Source organism: Podarcis erhardii (genome assembly GCF_964252035.2).
Source record: "Podarcis erhardii genome assembly, chromosome: 11".
NCBI lineage: Eukaryota > Metazoa > Chordata > Lepidosauria > Squamata > Lacertidae > Podarcis > Podarcis erhardii.
In genome coordinates, this window is record NC_138501.1 from 35,878,187 (window position 1) to 35,899,673 (window position 21,487).

General features: G+C 42.4%; 1 protein-coding gene across 8 annotated transcripts in view; it reads left to right on the top strand.

Annotated features, from left to right (window-relative positions):
- PDE4D (phosphodiesterase 4D) overlaps nucleotides 1–21,487 on the top strand; it is a 627,484-nt gene that overhangs the window by 441,137 nt on the left and 164,860 nt on the right. Inside the window, exon 1 of one of the 8 annotated variants that reach the window (XM_081880738.1) lies at nucleotides 9,106–9,252. The exons of the other annotated variants lie outside the window; for them this stretch is intronic. Coding sequence (XP_081736864.1) covers nucleotides 9,170–9,252 — 83 coding nt within the window. The 5' untranslated portion in view covers nucleotides 9,106–9,169. Of the gene's footprint in view, nucleotides 1–9,105; nucleotides 9,253–21,487 lie in introns of those variants that run through there. 8 annotated transcript variants of the gene reach the window in all.

The following is a 21,487-nucleotide window of genomic DNA, read 5'->3' on the forward strand; positions in this document are numbered from 1 at the left end:
GATGTGTTGTAGAAAAATGTACAGCACACATTCAGTTCCAGTTTTTCCACCAGGATAATGGAATTCATCTACAGCCTCTACCTGAACCCAGTGGAATTCCCTTCAAAATTGCAGAGGCTCAATTTAGGTGTAACATGTAAGAAAGGTATACAGTGGTACCTCGGGTTACAGATGCTTCAGGTTACATTTGCTTCAGGTTACAGACTCTGCTAACCCAGAAATAGTACCTTGGGTTAAGAACTTTGCTTCAGGATGAGCAGCAGCAGGAGGCCCCATTAGCTAAAGTGGTGCTTCAGGTTAAGAACAGTTTCAGGTTAAGAACAGACCTCCGGAATGAATTAAGTACTTAACCTGAGGTACCACTGTAGATGGATCTGCTGCATAATGAAGGATACAAGTACTGCAGTATTTGAATTTCAGATTGGTTGTTTCTCGCAATGAGATTTTGAATACTGTACACATAATTTGATTTTGGGGGAGGTACTCCTGTGCCATTTGTTTATTTCTTTACCTTTCCTTTAATGGAACCAGCATATGGGCTTCTCCACCCCACCCTTTTACCCTTCACAACAACCATGCGAGATGCATTAGGCTGGGTGAGAGTGACTGGCTCAAGGCCACCCAACACTCTCCATGGCTTAGTGGCGGTTTCAACCCAGATCTCCCTAATACCAGTACAGGGTAGCCAGTGTGGTGCTCAGCAGATGTTGTTGAACCCCCAGCTACCCTCGGCCTCAGCCAGCATTACCAGTGCACAGGGATGGTGGGAAATGGGGTCCAACGAGGTATGGAGAGAACCTTGTTGGCTATCCCTATCATAGTCCATTACCAAAAAGTATCCCTTTGTTACACTCATCTGTTCTCCAGGCTAATATTCCCTTTTGTATCTTCTTCAAACTCATGTACAGGGGAAGGGCACCTTCAAAAGGTCTCATGTTCAGTCCCTGGCATCCTCAGGTAGGGCTGTGAATGGAAAACCCTGGAAAGCTGTATAGGTGTTGCTGGATTGGGTGGATCAGTGATCTGACTTTGCATCATCCTCACCGTCATCCTGATAATTTATTATTTATATCCCACCCATCTGGCTGGGTTTCCCCAGCCACTCTGGGCGGCTTCCAACAAAATATTAAAAAATACAATAAAACATCAGACATTAAAAGCTTCCCTAAACAGGGCTGCCTTCATATGTCTTCTGAATGTCATATAGTTGTTTATTTCTTTGACATCTGGTGGGAGGGCGTTCCACAGGGCAGGTGCCACTACCAAGAAGGCCCTCTGCCTGGTTCCCTGTAACTTTGCTTCTCACAGTGAGGGAACTGCCAGAAGGCCCTCGGTGCTGGACCTCAGTGTCCGGGCTGAACGATGGGTCTTAGCGGAATATCTCGATGTTTTATTTTTCATTTTCTAATCGCAGCCCTGATGTCTTCTAAACACCATTCATGGTGCCCGTTTTGATCCTAAAAACACTAGATGGACTCTTAGATGGATGTTTGTAATATACATAAATTGTTTTTCTGCTTTGAAAGTGGTAAATAATACATGAAAACAAGTAAAACATTTAAAAGGTTAGAGATTGCCAACTTGTCTTCCATGCAGCAGGTTGAAACCTGTCCTGCCTTCAGACCACAAAGGGATGCAGGGGGTCATTCTCAATGGCTCTACTCTAGTTAGATTACTCCCTCCCCAGGGAGGCTGGGCAAAGGGTGGGCTAAAGCTTATTTCAAAAGTGCTATATTCTGGTTTGATTAGTTTTTGGCCTTCACTGGTGTTCATTTTGTTACGGGATCTGGACAGATTTTTAATGTATTGAATTTTGTTTTATGCCATTTCACAGTAACAAGAGGGTTGCTGATATCTGAATAATTAAATATGGTTGCCTTTCTTGGAATTTGTGGCATCAGCAAATGTGATAAAAATAAGTTCATTTAGATAGATATTTATATTACAAAGTGGACTTGTTAATATTCATTTATACTTTATGCATTTGGTCTGTGTGAGATACTTACTGATTTCATCAGGTTAGCATGCATCAGTCCCAGCTAATGAGTAAACCATACAAATGGAATTCTTTATATTTTTAGCTGTAGCTGATTGGTTGATTTGGGGGAAAATTGTTTTGATGTACACAGTGATTAAGTGGCCCTGCTGTCTGATGAGATCTCAGTTTATAATCTGCTGACTAAACTGCATCAGCAGTCTGCTCTGTTATGCGCTGTAGAACAACTGTTTTTGGTTCTAAAACAATAACAAACTTCTTTTTCTTTTCAGGTAAGTTCAAAAACATTTATTTCATTGGTTGCAACAAACAGGTAGGACAGTATATTCTGCTCCATTTTCTATGTGACTAAGTCTACATATCTTGAATGCTTAGAGGGTGATATTGGGCATTAGGATGTATGCAAAGTAATGAACTATTTGGATAAAAATCTCTCAGATGTGTGTGTGTGTTTTAGAATTAGTCCTTGTGGTTACTTGGGCTTCCTCTACTCAATCCTTGATGGATAATTTTCAGTTTGTCCCGCCTAAGAAGGTGGGCTAGATTCCTGGATTTGTGAGATCCACCATTTGTACTTAATGATCTTGGCCCATCCTGGTTTGTTCAATCAGAATTAGTAAACTAGATCTCAGGAGGTGGAAGAAGGTGAGTTCTGGTGGTTCTTAAAGAGACTGCTTTGAAATCCCTCCTGTTTTACATTTTTTGATCACGATACTTCAGCATTTGATGGCAAAGCAGCTCCAGTTTTTCTTGGCTGAAATGGATAGCTCACATCTATTTCATGTTAAGTTGTGGGTGAACATATCAGATGACACAGCGATTCTTTAAACAGCTCTTGTTTATTCACAGGCCAGAACAGAACTGAACTGAAGGGTTCAGCCAGCCTGGTTATATAGAGCTCCACTAGAATGCAACAGTAACCATTTTCTGTAACTATCCAATCACTGAACGTCACTTTCAATTCCTTATTTGCATATGTGGATCTGAACTATCTACAGTATCCCTCTGCTGGCCCAGGGTGAGAACTTCAGTATATAACATTTCAGTCTATCTCCTACCTCTATTATCAGACAGGAACTCCCTTAATTGCCTAGCGAAGGGATGGACAAATCTGTCAATTTAAGTTTCTTTCAATTTCTCTACATGTTACACATCAGAGAATCAGTCCCATGAGCCAAGCTGAGGCCAGCTGTGTGCAACCTGTAATAATCCTTGGAACAATTTTATGGATGTAGCTTTTATGAGTTCAGAACAGCCTTCCCCAGCCTAGTGCCCTCACAATCTTTTGGACTGCAGTGGTCATGCTGCTTGAGACTGATCGGTGTTGTACTCCAAACCATCTTAGAAGGGCACACTGGAGGAAATCTGTTGCAGAGCGATTCTGCTTTTGTATTTGAAGCCTCCTGGAAAACAACAGAGAAAGTGTTACAGGAAATATTTGCTGTCCTGTAGCTTACCCTCTTAGACCAAGACCACTTTGAAAGTTTTATCCTGAAACACGTCAAGGTGCCTGCTCATCATTTGCTAAGGCTCTTCTATTCCATCTGAACTAAAATTAGGCTTCCTCTGTGTTTTTTGAGATGCGGATTGTCCTTGGATGATCGCTATCAGCTAAAAACAGAGAGGAAAAAACAGCTTCGTCTTGAGGAGCCATTAATAGGATGCAGAGCAGCAGTTGTGCCCTCTTTCTCACATTTGCCAAAAGATGCTGCTTGCCTGCTAATGTCACGTGAAGCAAACATTGTCAACCATCAGGAGTGAGCAACAGCGATAAAGCTTGTTTATGAAGTTGTTGTGAGACTCTGTGTGTAGATCGGCCATTCCAGCTGCATGTCTTCATGGGTTTGCGGGGAGATGTGTATGTCTTGGGTATACGCGAAGGCCAGTGTTTTGTAGTGGTTAGAGTAGGAATTGGGAGACTCAGGTTTAAATTTCCACTCAACCAAGAAGCTCACCGGGTGGCTTTGCACCACTTGCTGGCCGGGTATGCATATCATGCAAAGCAAGACTGTCATGGCCTCATGTGAACTTGTAGGCTCATTTTGCTACTGTACTGCACTGAGCTAAGCCATGATTTGTCTTTGCATGTTGTTTGAACCTGGGCTTCAGACATCTTGCAAAGTTACATCTCAGGCCTGTAGCACGTAGTGAAATGGGGGATTTCATATCAAATTTCAGTTGCACTCCAAAGCAGTTCACTTGGTGCATCTTTTTTTGCATACTGTCTTTGATTTCATCAGGCTTTCCTTCATCCAAAAGAATTGACTATTTTATGTGTGTGAACCCCTTACTTTGTGTTTTAACTCTTTGGTATCCTTTATATGCCTGTTTTAATGTTTTTAGACTGAATTTTAATGATATATTTTTTAAAAAAAATATGTGCACCATTTTCAAAATATTAACCAATTGATAAATACTCTTAAATAAATAAATAAATAAATAAAATAATTCCAGACAAAGCGTTTACATTTATTTGGCCATAATCTTAATGGTAATAGGTTTTTATTTTCCTTCCACCACATTGAGATTTGTTGTGCTAATTGATTTAAGCACACGTTGGAACAGGAAGGGAAACAGTTGCCGTGGTATAAAAAAATGAAATTAACTTTGTTTGATGCTTTCAAGGTTTGCATTGTTTAGCGAGGCTTGCTAAATTAATTTTGAAAACAAATATATATTGCAAATTGGTGTTGTGATAGCTGACATAGTAATTATATAGCCACTGTGGCTTGAATGCAAAATCTTTTGTTCATATTGGTTTGGTATTCATTCTGTTTAGTTTTATGATAATATGTAAATTAGTGAAATTAATATTGTGAGACTTGGGAGGTAAATAGTGTCTCTAGAAAACAAAAAGATTTCTCTGAAATTAGAAGCACCATTGTTTAGCACCTGTGCAGCAGCGAAATGTTATATAACGACTTAAAATACAATTGAGTTTTATTCAAAAGAAGAAAAGGAATCACCTTGCTCCACCTGCAAATTCCAGGTGCCTAGCTCTGGTGTGTGGAGATGCGTTACTCAAGGAGAAGCTCATTATTGGCAGTGCATGATTTACCACAGAACAAAAGGCAGGTATGCTGAGGAGAACAAGGGTTTAAGACCTGTTTTAAGAGGAAGCGTATTCCTCCAGCAGTTTTCCATCTTGAAGGTGTGGTCTGGTCAGACTTCAGGAGACTCAGAGTTCAGGAGACTCAGTTCCATGACTAGGGCTGTGGCCCATTTAAACTGGCCTGTTTGTTGTGTGTCATTGAATATTTCAAGTGGTAATTGTAGCTGCATTCAAATATGGAAACGTGTGGAGTTTGCTTCCCTCTAGATCAGGGGTAGTGAAACCTCCAATCTCCAGGCCCATACCCTCCAACATTTCTCCAATGAAAATAGGGATGATGGTAGTAGTAGTAGTAGTAGCAGTAGTATTTATTTATTTATTTATTTATTTATACATACATACGTACGTACATACATACATACATACATACAGTGGTACCTCAGGTTACATATGCTTCAGGTTACAGATGCTTCAGGTTACAGACTCCGCTAACCCAAACATAGTACCTCAGGTTAAGAACTTTGCTTCAGGATGAGAACAGAAATCGTGCTCTGGTGGCGCGGCGGCAGCCGGAGGCCCCATTAGCTAAAGTGGTGCTTCAGGTTAAGAACAGTTTCAGGTTAAGAACGGACCTCCGGAATGAATTAAGTTCTTAACCCGAGGTTCCACTGTACATTCACACATACCCCACCCATCTGGCTGGGTTTCCCAACAGAATATTAAAACACAATAAAACATCAAGCATTAAAAACTTTCCTAAACAGGGTTGCCTTCAGATGGCTTCTTCAAGTCAGATAGTTGTTTATTTCCTTGACATCTGAAGGGAGGGCATTCCACAGGGTGGGCACCACTACTGAGAAGGCCCTCTGCCGATGGTTCCCAGCAGCTTCACTTCTCGCAGTGAGGGAACCACCAGAAGGCCCTCAGAGCTGGACCTCAGTGTCAGGGCTAAAGAATGGGGGTGGAGACACTCCTTCAGGTATACTGATGATGATGACGATGATGATGACAACAATACTGTTTATACCCCGCCCATCTGACTGGGTTGCCCCAGCCACTCTGGGCGACTTCCAACAAATTATAAAGCTACAGTAAAACTTCAAACGTGAAAATCTCAGTGGCTCACAAGGCTGTTTTCCTCAAACCACGCCCACTTGGTCCATGTCTGGCATCACATGTGACCTCAGGTGTTGGGCAGGTAAGGGCATGGAACAATCAGGAGCGTAAATTGAGCTCCCAGTGGAATCTTCATTTGCAAGCAGGACTTCCTGACAGTGACTCCTACAGAGACCAGCTGCATGGCGTCCCCCCGCTAGGAACTCCCTAGCGCAACTGAAGGTGCCTCGATGTCAGTGCCGATCCGCTGAGTCCCTTTGATGCTGTCACCCAGCGTCAGTGGCTTTTCAGGGTCTCAGACAGGGATCTTTCCCATCCCCTTCTGCCTGGTTCTTTTAACTAGACATGACAGGTATCGATTTAACGAGGGATTAAACTTGGAATCTTTTGCATGCCAAACATGTGTTCTGCTGCTGAGCTATGGCCTTTCTCCTTTCAAAATTGGTTGCCAATTTTGGACTTCTAAATTTTAATCCTCAAAGTGCAATTACTTTTAATGGCCTACTCTGCGACACTTTTTAAATAATAATAATAAAAGGCAAATGACTATAACATCAGTTCCTTATTTAGCTCTGTCCCTCTAATTCACTGTTTTGCTACAATTTGAATGAAGGACGTTTTATACATGGCACACACGCCTACTTTCAGTCTGATTCCAACCCACCATGACTTGTGTCTGAAAATGCGCTCTGGGCCTTTAAGAACTGGGTTTAAGCATCCCAGAGCCCCATCACTTGCAAAAGGAGAGTGTTTCTTGTATCTAGCTTTGCAGTAAGCTGGGTGGAGTTGTCAAAGTCATTCACTGTAATCAGAGAAAGGCACAAAGGGTTCTGGATGAAAAAGCTGCCAAAAGGGCTGAAAATAATCTACATGTCGGAGACACTCTCTGGAATGGCTGATGCCTCACAAATCATTATGCCCCATAGGAACAGGAGCTGCTTCCTTATGTAAAACGAATGCCTCTTTGAAAATGGAGAGGGGAGCCAGAATTAAGGTGGAGAGAGAAGCAGTTGGTTCCTATGTTTACCAACTAAAAATCATTTACCTGTGGTGGGGGCCATTGGGCTGATGGTGTGAAGCAGCTCCGTTGGCCATACAAAATAATATTTTGAGGAGAGGTGTACACTCACATAGGAAGCTGCCATTCTGAGTCAGATCCTTGGTCGGGCTTAGTACTGGAAGAAGCAAAGATCACTGGAAGAAGCAATGATTCTTCAACATCAACTTCGTTGGACTTGTCATGTTGTGTGGATGTCTTCCAAATCAACTACTCTATTCCGAACTTAAAAATGGAAAGTGTAATGCTGGTGGTCAACAAAAGAGGTATAAAGACTGTCTCAAGGCAAATCTAAAATAATGTAGTATAAACACTGACAACCGGGAAACACTGGCCTGCGAGCGCTCCAGTTGGAGAACAGCTTTTACCAAAGATGTCATGGGCTTTGAAGACACTCGAACTCAGGATGCAAGGGAGAAACGTGCTAAGAGGAAGGCACGCTTGGCAAATCCACACCGTGATCAACTCCCGCCCGGAAACCAATGACCCCACTGTGGAAGGACGTGTGGGTCCAGAATTGGCCTCCACAGTCACTTATGGACTCATTATTAAAACCGTGTTTATGGAAGACAATCTTACTTGGCTCCGAGTGATCGCCAAAGAAGAAGAAGAAGAAGAAGAAGAAGAAGAAGAAGAAGAAGAAGAAGAAGACACTGACTGGCAGCAGCTCTCCAGGGTTTCAGACAGGACAGTCTCTACCCTACCTGGAGAGGCCGAGGATTGAACCTGAAACCTTCTGTGTGCAAAGCGAGCACTTTGCCACTGAGCTGCGGCTAGTCCTCAATCCTTCCATGCATCTTTTAAAGAGAAGCATCAGGCAGGCAGACGGGAGAGTTGTGCACTTTGCATCATATGCAGGGAAAGAAGGAATGGGTTTCTTGGTAATGAATGACTGTCATGTGAGCAAGCTTGAGTTAATTTTATTGAATGAGAGCCACTGTGGGTAGACATTAAAGACGGCTTTCTCGGCCTTGGGTGCCCAGCTGTTCTTGAATTACCGCTCCTATCATCCCTGACCACTGGCCATGCTGGTTAGGATTGATGGGAGTTGTAGTTCAACAACATCTAAGGACCCAAGGTTGAGAGAGGCTGAATTAGACAGCACTGTTTCCCAAACTTGGGTCCTCCAGCTGTTTTTGGACTACAATTCCCATCATCCTTGACCGCTTGTCCTGCTAGCTAGGGATGATGGGAGTTGTAGTCCTAAAACAGCTAGCAACCCAAGTTTGGGAAACCCTGAATTAGAGTGTTAGGCTTGGGAGAATGGGGTTCATATCACCATTCAGCCACGAAGTTTGATGCATGGTGACCTTAGGCCAGTTGTTATCTCTCAAACTGACCCCCCCTCCCTCACAAGGTTGTTGTAAAGATAAAATGGGGAGAGGGACCATACATACCATCCTGCTTTCTTGGAGGAAGTGTGGGGTTTTCTTTTAATGTAATGAATAAATACTAACAATATTTGCCTAGATGCCAACTGGATACTCACTGCATGTTTTTCGCCTTTGCTTGATTTCACCCTGAACACATTCATATGTTATTGAAGGAAAACAGGGGCCATGTAAGTGTATAGTGAGGAACAAAGGGACTGTTAACTACATCGGTGCTTTGCTCCTGCGCTCTGTGTAACTTCTCAGCAACACGCCACTTGCTCCCTCCTAATCGGTGCTATATTTATAAACAGCTTTACTAGGAGAGTTTCTCCCTTCAGTAATGAGATAAGGTCCCTGAATGCAGCCAGTGTTCTTGCTCAGGGCAAGTGTCACGCTGCAGGAAATCCTGGTTATCCTTTCTACCTTGTGCATGCTCTCAGCACTGCCGAAAGCACAGCCCAAGGAAAGGCATTTCGTCAGAGAGCTACAAGTAATTTTCTCATTAGTGTGACGCACCTCCAGCTCTGTGGCCGGGTCTCTCTGCACATTAGCCGGGGATTGTTTGCAGCCTGTAAATGGCCTTTGTCTGGGAACCACTGGGAATAGCTGCCCCTCCAAGGAACAAGAAGAAGAAGTTTCTTTTCTTGAAGTCGTACAGGTATCTGAACTTGCCTGCTGTGGGTTGATGTTGTTGACAGTCCCGTCTATCTATAGTTTTGTCTCAGGCCCGCAGCGCGTAGCGAAATGGGGATTTCTGATCAAATTTCAGTTGCACTCATAGTAAGCATTTCACTCGGTACGTCTTTTGCATGCTAGCCTTTGAATGCTAGCCTTCTAAACGAGCAGATTAAAAGTTTAGGAGATTACTCTGACATAAGTGTATCGCACTTGAATTAACAATTTAGAATGGGGAAGACCTGCATGAACATTTCAAAGCAAAAAAACAAACGCATTTAAATAGAAGCTGGCAAATTGCTGAATTTGCTTATTCAGTGATCTGTGTCAAATGCTGTTTAGTAGCAACTGAATTTGGTGCTTCTGAGACTGGGATTGATTTTGAATTTGTCAGGTTACAGTCAGTGCTTTTTTTCTGGGGGTACGCATACCCCTGAAGATTGTGAATCTTTATATTTTTGTCCATTTACTGTATTTATTTTTCCCAATTTGAACTATAAAATGGTGATTTTCTTGAGTCAAAATGAGAGTACCCCTAAACATTTTTTTAATTAAAAAAAAAGCACTGGTTACAGTTATCCTGAGGAAAGCAATGTGTCTTACTTCCAAGTAAGTGCATAAGTCCTAATTCCACTTACTTGGGAGTAAGCCCCATGGAATCCTATAGGACATGATTAGGATTGCACTATGCACTTTCACGTTGGACAGTAATATTCCTTTCTTTACCTGTGTTCTGCAAGTGAAAGAAAACAAAAGAAAATGCACTACAGCCATTCTTTAGGATGCGGGTGGGAACCCAAATAGCAAAATGTGTCATTAATGGGTATTTGTTGAGACGCTTATTGGTGATAGTTTTCCAGTCTACTTTGTTGGTTTTTAATTCCATCTTATCCTGTAGGAAGCACATTTTTGTGTGTGGAAACATTCGCATAACACAACTTTTTTTCTTTTTTACTTACCTATCCTTTTTTTATTTAATTTGCATGTGTATAGCCCTTTCTTGTTTTGACAATACCATGAAACATGTAAGTTGCAATCCTTTACCTGGGAGGGGCACCCACTGAACTCAGAAGAAGTTATATATTGGGGTTGCACTGTTGGGCTACTGTTTTTTCTCAGCATCAGGCAAGTTTTTAACTTTCCTGCAAATGATTTCCGCACCACCACCCAAAAAGCACACATTATAAATATTATTACAAACGCAGCTCACGTACCACTAAACTCAAGTACAAAATAATAATAATGAAAGTCAGTACCAAAACCATTTATAACATTACGCTCATAGTTGGAAATGGATAATTTACCTGTCAGATGTTTGTATTACTTGTGACCATACACATTAGCCAAATGAATGCACGTTATAATTTTGTAATACAACCTATCTGACGAAAGAAAGGTATTAATCATAATTACTTTTTCCTTGGCTTTTTGTTCTTCTTCCATGATTTAGCAAAACAAATTCAAATTCAATATGTATAATATCAGTCCTTGTTTATTGCAGGTATGAAAGAGTAGGGTGCTTCTCCCCCTTCCCTTTTTTTCTACACTGTCAGACAGGCTTTTCACTTTCATGAAAATGATTTATTTTCAGAAAATATGCTGGCTGATGTGTGTTTAGATACAGAAAAATCCTGTGTACAGTGGTATCTTGGGTTACAGACACTTCAGGTTACATATGCTTCAGGTTACAGACGCTTCAGGTTACAGACTCTGCTAACCCAGAAATAGTACCTCGGGTTAAGAACTTTGCTTCAGGATGAGAACAGAAATTGTGCGATGGCGGCAGCAGGAGGCCCCATTAGCTAAAGTGGTACCTCAGGTTAAGAACAGTTTCAGGTTAAGAATGGACCTCCGGAACGAATTAAGTTCTTAACCCGAGATACCACTGTATTTATCCCAGTCCAGGAATAATGTGCAATATGGAAAGCACTTATTGAAATGGGTTCTTTACAGAAAGAAAAAAAGTAAAAAGCAAACATCACCCAAATCTGTGCAGATTTCTCATTGCTGGATTACAGCTTGTCAGTTTGTTTGGTGCTTTTAGCTGTGACAGCATCACTCAATTGTTTGGATGGCAGGGTTGAGGGAAGAGAGAGCTACCCAGGAGTGCTGACTGGCTAGAAAAACCTGGCATGTAGCAGCAAGCATGCCCCCTGGTGCTGCATGCCGGGATCCCTGGACTCAGCTCAGAGTGTATATTAATGCAACTATTGAGAAATTGCAAAGACAGCACAGTGTAGTATAGTATAGTTGGCATATGACTGAGGGTCAGTATCCATTTGGCCATGAAGCTCACTGGGTGAATCTTGAGCCGGATATAGTCTCTCAGCCTAGCCTACCTCACAGGGTTGTCATGAGGATAAAGCAGGCTGGGGAGAGACTAATCTACATTTCATTGGACTACTTGAAGAAAATACAGAATATGGTAGCTAGGTAAGCAGGCAGGCATAGTTAGAAGATGCCCTCTGGACCAATAATCCAGGCTTTCTCCTCTCCAGAGATTATAGTGTTAAATCACCATTCCTATTCAAATTTGAATTTTATCCTTAACAGTCTATCGCGTATATTTGGGTTTTCTTAGGTTTTCAGACTTTACCAGAGGTGTTGCTTAGGCACGGTGTGGACATAGTGCAGAATTTAGAGATAACTGTATTTCATTAACTGCAAATAGACAAATTATTAAGTGTACTTCATGGCTGAAAATGAGATACAGGAACTGGAACTTTTATATAATTTTGTAGACTCTTTTCTTTCATTCATCCTTTGGGTTATGTTTTGAGATCTGTGGCAGAATATTTTGCTTCCCTGTAACCCAAGAACATTGCCTTCGTCAACTCACAGTTCTCTCCACGTCACTGAAATATCTAATGACAGTGTCAGTATCAATAAACTTCTAAAAATTAACATATCACAATAGTTGGCTTTCGGAGCTGATCTACTTTCCTCTTTTGCTCTGGGGTATTCTGTTACTTGAAAAGAGATTCGAGAGTAAGCAAAAGAGCATCAAGCCTTGCATCTTACAATGCATAAAAGCCTTGCTAAACTCAATGGCAAGAGATACTGGCACTCGTTCTCATACTGAAAAAGTGGGAACTGCAGCAAAATGTTGCTGGGCATCCCCACTCTGAAAGAAGGGTTTATTTCTCATGGCCCCAGTCAGCCTGGAAAGAGAGCCTTGCAGCGCTATTCAGACCTTAGGGGAGAGGGATGGAGGACACAATTTCCTCTCCCTGCGCTCTGAGGTCATTGCCTGCTGAACTGTATATTTATTAGAGGGTTGCCAGCCCCAAATGTGAGCATTTTATAGTGAGATAACTGTGGGAGGCTCCACCCGCTCACAGTACCGCTGATCACCTCCACGAGTTGTGAAGAGGGTAGCCTCCTAATCTTGTATTATTTTTATTTATTGTTGATTTCATTTATATCCCACCATTTTCTCCAAGGAGCTTGAGGTGGCGTATGAGGTTCTCCCCTTCCTCATATATTGTATTATTTTTATTTATTGTGGCGTATGAGGTTCTCCCCTTCCTCATAACAACCCTGTGAGGTTAGGCTGAGAGGCAGCGGCAGGCCCAAGGCCACTCAGTGAGTTTCATGGCTGGATGGGGATTTGAACCCTGGTCTCCCAGGGTGAAATCCAACACTCTAACCACTACACCACACCTCCTCCCCCTCCTCCCCCTCTAGAGGCTCCCTGCATGTTTTGTTGTTGTTGTTGTTTAGTCATTTAGTTGTGTCTGACTCTTCGTGACCCCATGGACCAGAGCAAGCCAGGCACTCCTGTCTTCCACTGCCTCCCACAGTTTAGTCAAACTCATGCTGGTAGCTTCAAGAACACTGTCCAACCATCTCGTCCTCTGTTGTCCCCTTCTCCTTCTGCCCTCCATCTTTCCCAACATCAGGGTCTTTTCCAGGGAGTCTTCTCTTCTCATGAGGTGGCCAAAGTATTGGAGCCTCAGCTTCAGGATCTGTCCTTCCAGTGAGCACTCAGGGCTGATTTCCTTCAGAATGGAGAGGTTTGATCTTCTTGCAGTCCATGGGACTCTCAAGAGTCTCCTCCAGCACCATAATTCAAAAGCAACAATTCTTCGGCGATCAGCCTTCTTTATGGTCCAGCTCTCACTTCCATACATCACTACTGGGAAAACCATAGCTTTAACTATACGGACCTTTGTTGGCAAGGTGATGTCTCTGCTTTTTTAAGATGCATGTTTTAGAACAGTGAAAAGCATAGTTACCATCACCACAATGCCTTGTGTTTTGTTAACTCGTCTAGGGAATGCTTTAAGAGGGCTAGTTCTGGAGACAGGATTATTTGTTTTGAAGTGGAGGGAAGGAGCTTTGAACCTAACAGCAAATCCCTCTCCAATCATACTCTTCCCTCCCAGGATGCTTACTGTAAACTGAGCAGGCCAATTCATGTTCACTCCTTCTCCTCCAAGTTCCTTTTTTGGAGGGAGGGCTGTTTTCTTCTGGCATCTTAACAATCCATTTTCCAGCTGCTCTGAGCCACAGATGTAACTAATGGACTTAAACAATCTGCCTGCTTCAGATTAATTTTGGTCCTTTGCCCCCTCTCTATGGACTCAACTGCCATTAGCAATCTGAAAGCTAAAAGGTTCTTGTCAGGCAGCTTTTTTTTAAGTGGTAGAATTTAGAAATTTCTATATGTCCTTGTTCTCAAAGAGTCTCCCAATCCCAATCAATAGAAAACACTATCTTTGGAGCAGTGGCAGTGGTGGCCTTATTTCATTTCCCAACTGATAGTGGTCATATCCTTGAGAGTTGCTAGAAGACCCCCTCCAGAGGGCTCATTTCATTCTCATGGGTTTCTCATTCCATAGACTCAGACCGGCCAAGTCTCCCTTTTTTCCAGGGATGGTCCTGGATTTGCAGAAGTTGTCCCAGTTTCTGATTTGATACCAAAATGTCCTGCTTCTCCTCAGAACACCCCTATTATCAAAGAAATATTGTAGGGTATGGTAGGATGTCCCTATTTTCTTTGGAAATATGTTGGAGGTTATGGAGTTATGTGACCCATGAGCCAAAGAGATAAGTAACTATACAATCTTGGGAAGACATCTGAAGGCAGCCTTGTATAGAAAAGTTTTTTAAAAAATGTTTAATGTTTTATTATGCTTTTGTATGTTGGAAGCCACCCAGAGTGGCTGGGGCAACCCAGTCAGATAGGCAGGGTATAAATAACAAAATTATAATTATTATGGAATAGGATGTCCCTGCTTTCATTGGAGAAATGTTGGAGGGTATGTAGACTTCTGTTTGCCTACTATGGATTAGGCAAGCCTTTGGTTTGTTTCAGTAGCGCTGCTTCATTCCTAATTTAACTAATACCTAATTAGTACATATTTTCATATTGCAGACCTTATGTTATTTAAATTACAGGTTGCTTTTTCCATCATTACTCCACCGCTTATTGCTTATTGTTGTGATTTCTTGAAGAATTGGTATGGAAACAATCCGCTTTGTGCCAGCTGTGGTACTAAGGTATAGGTATCAGAATTGCACTTAAAACAGAATATGTGAAAACTTCACAGTCAGAGGGAGAAAATCTGTATGTATGCAAAGTTAAGCACAAAAAACTATTTACAGAAACAAGTACTCAATTTATATTGCATTTCCAGTGGAAGAAAACAAGACAAATACTCAGTTCAGACTACACGGTTCCTGACTGGGAACATTTCGTTGGCTCAGGCACTGTCTCATCCCCTCTCAGACAGGGATCCCCTCCCCTTCCCTTTCCCGGTTTGTGTAACCATAGTTTGCTGTGGCATTCAAATTGGGAAACTATAATGAGGACTAACCAAGATTGTTTCCAAACCATGCTTTGCAAACCACATTCAAACCATGGTTTCTAGTTTTATGCTTTAGAGGCAATTTATTCCTAGTGAGTGAAAACCAGAATTTTCCCAATTCACATTTCACAGCAAGCTATAATTGTACAAACCAGAAGGGGAGGAGGGAATCCCTGTGCAAGGTGGAATCCAAACTAGGACAGGAAAGTATAAATAACTTTGTGCATTTGTGGAAAACAAAATTGTATTGCAAATATTCCAGTTCTTAAGGAGTAGGCTGCATAATAATGTTCATCTTGAAAATTTTTTAGCAGTGACACCCAGTTCTTGCACCACATAGTCTGTTTGTGGTGTTCAAAACCTTGGATTTACTTTTTCTTGCTATGCACATACCCCTAATAACAGCCAAGTAAGCATGCATAGATAGGCTTGTGGTGCAGGACTGCAACTTTACGCACTTGTACAAAGCTTTAAGTCCCACTGAACTGGATGGAACTTGCTTCTCAGGCATAAATATTGAGCTGAGGTATAATCAGTGCTTTTTTCTGGGGGGACACAGGGGTACGCATACCCCTAAACATTTTGCGAATCTTTGTACTCTTGTCCATTTACTGTATTTATTTTTCCCGATTTGAAATGGTGATTTTCTTGACTCAAAATGAGAGTACTCCTAAATATTTTTATTTTTTTTAAAGGGACTAGGTATAATCAAATAAGTTTCAGAACTGCGCTCCCTTGCATTCCTCTCCCACTATACCGCTGATTACTATACCTCCATACCTGGGAGAAAGGTTATAGCTCAGTTGAGCAGCACCTGCTTTGCATATAGGTGCAATGCCCATCATCTCCAGGTGTTCTGGAAATGTCTTCAGTCTTCCCCTAGAGAGCTGCTGCCTGTCAGTGTGAGCTAGAGGGAGCCAATGGTCTGATTCCTTTTGGGCACTTTCTTATGTCCAGATAAAGGTAAAGGGACCCCTGACCATTAGGTCCAGTCGTGGCCGACTCTGGGGTTGCGGCACTCATCTCGCTTTATTGGTCGAGGGAGCCGGCGTACAACTTCCGGGTCATGTGGCCAGCATGACTAAACCGCTTCTGGTGAACCAGAGCAGCACACGGAAACGCTGTTTACCTTCCCGCCAGAGTGGTACCTATTTATCTACTTGCACTTTGACGTGCTTTCGAACTGCTAGGTTGGCAGGAGCAGGGACCGAGCAACGGGAGCTCACCTCATCGCGGGGATTCGAACCGCCTACCTTCTGATCGGCAAGCCCTAGACTCTGTGGCTTAACCCACAGCGCCACTTGTGTCCCGGCTTATGTCTAGATATGTCTCCTCTATTCCATTTAAATTAGCAATGCAAACCTCAAGGTATGTAGATAAATTGCCATCTCTTGACACTTTTTGGACGCAGTTGAAAGTGCTAGTGGCCTCTGGCATGTGAGAGGAGGTCCAGCAGTGGCTTGTGAGAAGGTGGCTCAGTTGAAGAGGAGTTCAGCTGAGGGGCGTAGGTGAGGCTCCGGTGAGGGAGGCTGACAGTTTTGTGGGTGAAAGGATTTGGGTAAGCAAGGTATAGTTTGGCAGCAGTCACATTGCTGGTGCCTTTCCTCATCACAACGAGCACAGAGGAGTTTGGTGCAAAATGATGATTGTAGAGCCTTGTGGATGTACCCGGTGAGCAGCTTGGCCCAGTAAGCCATTTGAGCATGATAGCTCTGATTTAGACTGCAATGTTTTCTACTTCCCTCCACCTCCTTGGAAACTGCTTTGCTTTAATTAAAATTGTGCTCACCCCCTAGAAGGATCCTTGGTTGTATTGGCAAGTGTCTGGAATATCTGAAACCCTGAAGAAAACAATCCCTTGCTGCAAGGCAGTTTGCCTCGATGTTACAAAAATGCAAGTGACATTTCAATTAATTTTCCTCTGAGCTGTGATGGCTAAGAAATGTAATCACCTCTTTCCAGCACAATATCTCTACTCAAGGACCATCCATAAACTTTGCTGCACCTCTAGAAATGGGTAGCAGACCTTTGACAAATACGTCGTTGTTTGAAATAGGAGGAAATGTTTGATTGGCAGAAGGACTTTAAAAGGCCTTTTTAAAAAGTATTGTGTGTTTCATGGACAGCCAGCTGTGTGTCTCTTACGGGGGGGGGGGTAAAGATAATAAATGTGGGAATGTGGCAGGAATGTAGTGTGGGAATGGGGCGTTTTTATCTAACATATTTTTATCTACACCTGCTGTTAGGTTCAGTGGCTAGTGTGGATAAAGAACATCAGGGAGGAGCTCTAAAATGTTTGTTGGATCTGATCCCTAAAAGAATAGGTTGATATAACATAATGAAACTCTGGTGCTCTCTTGTGGGACATTTGAGTGTCTTTCAGAATGGATAGGAACCATACAAAGTGCAAAGTACAAACTTGCTTTAGAGAAATAAATGCTGATTGTGATTTTTTCTTTTCACTTTTTCCTCCTACCTTCAAATATTTTTTTGTTTTAAATGTGAAAGCTCTGTTTATGACTTTCACTTCAATAACAAGGCTGCTATAAATAGAGCAAACATCAGGCCTGATACCCAATACATTAGGTAAACATGTTGACACGAGTTCAGCGTGTACTGTAACATAATTTCTAGGGGCTGCGTGGATAAAAGTGGAAAACTGAGTCAACTGGGGTGTTTTTTAATGTTTGGTTAGCACTGGTCATTGTGAAAGTGACCAAAACCATTAAGGCTCCAATCCTGTATCCACTTACCTGGGAGTAAGCTCAATAGAAACTAGTGGGACTTTCTTCTGAGTAAACATGAATGAGATTTCACTGTTGCTTCCCAGCTGCTGGTATACAGTACAGTAGTATAATGCTGATAGAAGTCATTAGTAGCTATTTTCGAGAGGTGCACAGTAAAGGTAAAGGTAAAGGTACCCCTGCCCATACGGGCCAGTCGTGTCCGACTCTAGGGTTGCGTGCTCATCTCGCTATATAGGCCGTGAGCTGGCGCCGTCCGAAGACACTTCCGGGTCACGTGGCCAGCGTGACGAAGCTGCAGCTGGCGAGGTATACAGTACTTGCATTTAAATTGCTGCCTTTCTCAACAAAGCAGCAGTGACCAAGGAGTGTCTGCATTGAAGAACAACTATTTAAACTTGTAGGTACTATTCTTGGTTGATTAAAGCAGCATATATATTAAAAAGGCCCACTCCCAAGTTCCAGATGAATAATGCAGCTGTTTAGCTAAATAAAGACTCAAGAGTTGGTGTAGTGCATTGGTTAAGAGCATGAGCTCAGAGTAACTCTTTAAAATCTCAATTTAGGCATAAATCAGTGGGTAGCCTCAATCCTCTGCTGTTCTGTCTGTAATATGAGGCTCATAATACATTTCTTCCCTGCAGGTGGAGGATCTGGCTGAGATAAGAAATGTGACATGCTTTGAGTGCTTTTTCCACAATGCTTGGTATTACTAGTGATAACAAACATAACAATATGGAATAAGCAACTTTGCAGACTCCTAGCAAAGTCTCCACTCTGCTGTGCTGATCCATAAACTGCATATGTTGCAAACACGGATATCATTTGAAATGAACCAAACTTTTAGCGTGGCAGCACCTACACTTTCGAACTCCCTACTTATTGGTATCAGGCAGGTGCCTTCACTATAATCTTTTGGCGCCTTCTAAAAAACATTTTTGTTTAGACAAGCCTACCCAGATACGCAGAATGCTGTTGTGTGTTTTATTCTTGGTTTATTGCTGATTTTTTTGAATAGTCTAAATAGTTGTTTTTAACTATTTTTACTGATAAGTTTCCTGCCAACCTAGCAGTTCGAAAGCACGTCAAAGTGCAAGTAGATAAATAGGTACCGCTCCGGCAGGAAGGTAAACAGCATTTCTGTGCGCTGCTCTGGTTCGCCAGAAGCGGCTTAGTCGTGCTGGTCACATGACCCGGAAGCTGTACGCCGGCTCCCTCAGCCAATAAAGCGTGATGAGCGCCACAACCCCAAAGTCGTCCACGACTGGACTTAACGGTCAGGGGTCCCTTTACCTTTACCTTTTACTGATAAGTTTATTGTTTTATTCTCTCCGTAAACCAATTTGAGAGGGTTTTCTACAATCAAGTGGTGTATACATTTTATGGAAATAAATAAATGCTGTATAGTGGCAAACTATATGGATCATGTGCATGATGGTGGGGTCCCTCATACAAAACTTTCAAACCAACTTACTTGCATGATGCAAATTGGAGTCCAATAACATCTGCCGGGGTGGAGGGGCAGGGAGGGCAAATGTTTTTTTTTTTTTTAAATATATTTTATTTGGGTTTTTAAACATAAATGCAAAAATAAAGAACAGTATAACAAATATCATAACATCTTTTCATAACATCCTTGGACTCCCTCACGCCTCCCGCTCCCATTTGCATCATTGTCAATTCTTGCCAGCAATTTATCATCTTGTTTACCCCTCTCTGCTGTAAACTAATATGGATTACCTTTTCTGTCTTCCCTTGACATTAGTCCCTGATGGAGTCTGGGCTGGGAACTTCAGGCTTTCCTTTTCTCAACCAGTTTTTGGATGTGGGGGCTTATTGCTTGGAAAATTCCCACCCATGTACCTATTCATTCCTGATGCTAATAGATGCGCCCAAAGGGAGGGGTGAAAGCCTACCCACTCTATACTACCCATCACAGTAAAAAAAATTATTCCAGTAGAACCGGACTGTCCTTGAAACCTACTTGAATTTTTAAAATAATATATTGTCAGAGGAGGGAAGACTGGGCTCAGTGGGCTTATTACTGACATTTGTCAAATCGAAATAAGGCAAAATATTGCTAATTGTTGATGTGCGGGCGTGTTATTTAATATGACACAGATGGTGCATTTACTTCCTCTGTTGCGTTAGCCAAATGGAGCATGCTGTGATCAGATCTCTCTTTCAAAAACACATCCATCCGTTCATGCTGTTGCCAGCCATCTTTTACTGTATGAACCACCAGAGAGCAGGTTCAAGTTTCACTTGAAAGGCTGGTAACTGAAGCTCATCCTGGAGGTACATCTGGCCACAGCCATGTTCTGCCTGCCCCTTGTACCAAAGGTCTCACAATGCTCCAGCGTCGAGAAATAGCACACTCCAGCATTCACTACTCTCGGTGGACAAACAGGCATAGTGAAAGGGAAATGCAGGTTAACACAGCTCCAGGATCTCGCTCCCCCCCCCCCCCAAAGTACCAATGTCATGGACTGGTTAGACACAGAGGAGTGGTGGGAGGAACCGGCTGAGGAACCCCTAAAGGATCAGACCCTCCAAATTTCCCTATTTTCCAGGGACATCCCTGATTTAGAGAAGCCATCCCAGTTTCTGATTTGATCCCAGAATGTCCCACTTTTCCTTAGGATGTCCCTATTTCCATTGAAGAAATGTTGGAAGGTACAGAGTTATTCAACCCCCGAGCTGTCTGAAGGCAATCCTGTATAGGGAAGGTTTTTAAAAATTGTTTAATGTTTTTTTAATTATTATTATTATTATTATTATTATTATTATTATTATTATTATATGTTGGAAGCTGTCCAGAGTGGCTGGGGCAACCTAGTAAGATGTGTGAGGTATAAATAGAAAAATTATCATTATGGAATGGGACGTCCCTATTTTCATTGGAGAAATGTTGGAGGGTATGAAGGATTATGGCTCAGAGAGAGAAGACTTGGGAAGAGCAGCTGAAGGGCTTAGTGAGCTGGGAGAGTCTGTGGCAGAGAGAGGACCAGAATCAGAGGCAGAAGCTGAAGCAGGAGAGGCCAGATGCAAAGTGGCAGAGATGAGTCTGGCTGGTGAAGAAACCAGGGAGTCTTCCCCACCCCATTGGTCTCCCAGAACCAGGAGAGGCATGAAGAGGGTGGAGGAGAAGTTAGCTTCACGCAGGCACAGTCTCAGATTATGGGGGTAGAGGGACGACCCTGGAGAGGAGATGGCTTAGGCAGCTGTAACGCGGTGGGTACCTTCAGTCTCAGCAACTGCTTCATGGGGGCAAGACCTGCCAGAGATGAGTGTTGCGCTCATTAGGCCTGACACTCCTGTGCAGCTTCTGTTTTTGTTAATAAAGAGTTAACGCCAACTGGCTTGGGGTAATTTACTGCTGACTTGTTCCTGATGATGTCCAATGATGTCATCTGCTGGAGAGCCAGGATAACAGATGGATTATCTCTCCTCTGGCAAGTGAATAGGGTCATAATTAAGCATTGATGTTTGTGTCAGATTGACATGGAGCAGCCTTTGCCAATCTGAAGGGTACCAGTTTGGCAAAAGGCTGGCACAGAAGCAGTCAGGTAATAAGGGAAATGATCAAGTATTTTTTTTTAAGATAATTTTTATTAATTTCCAAAACAGAAAACAGAAAACAATAAAAGAAAAGAAAAAA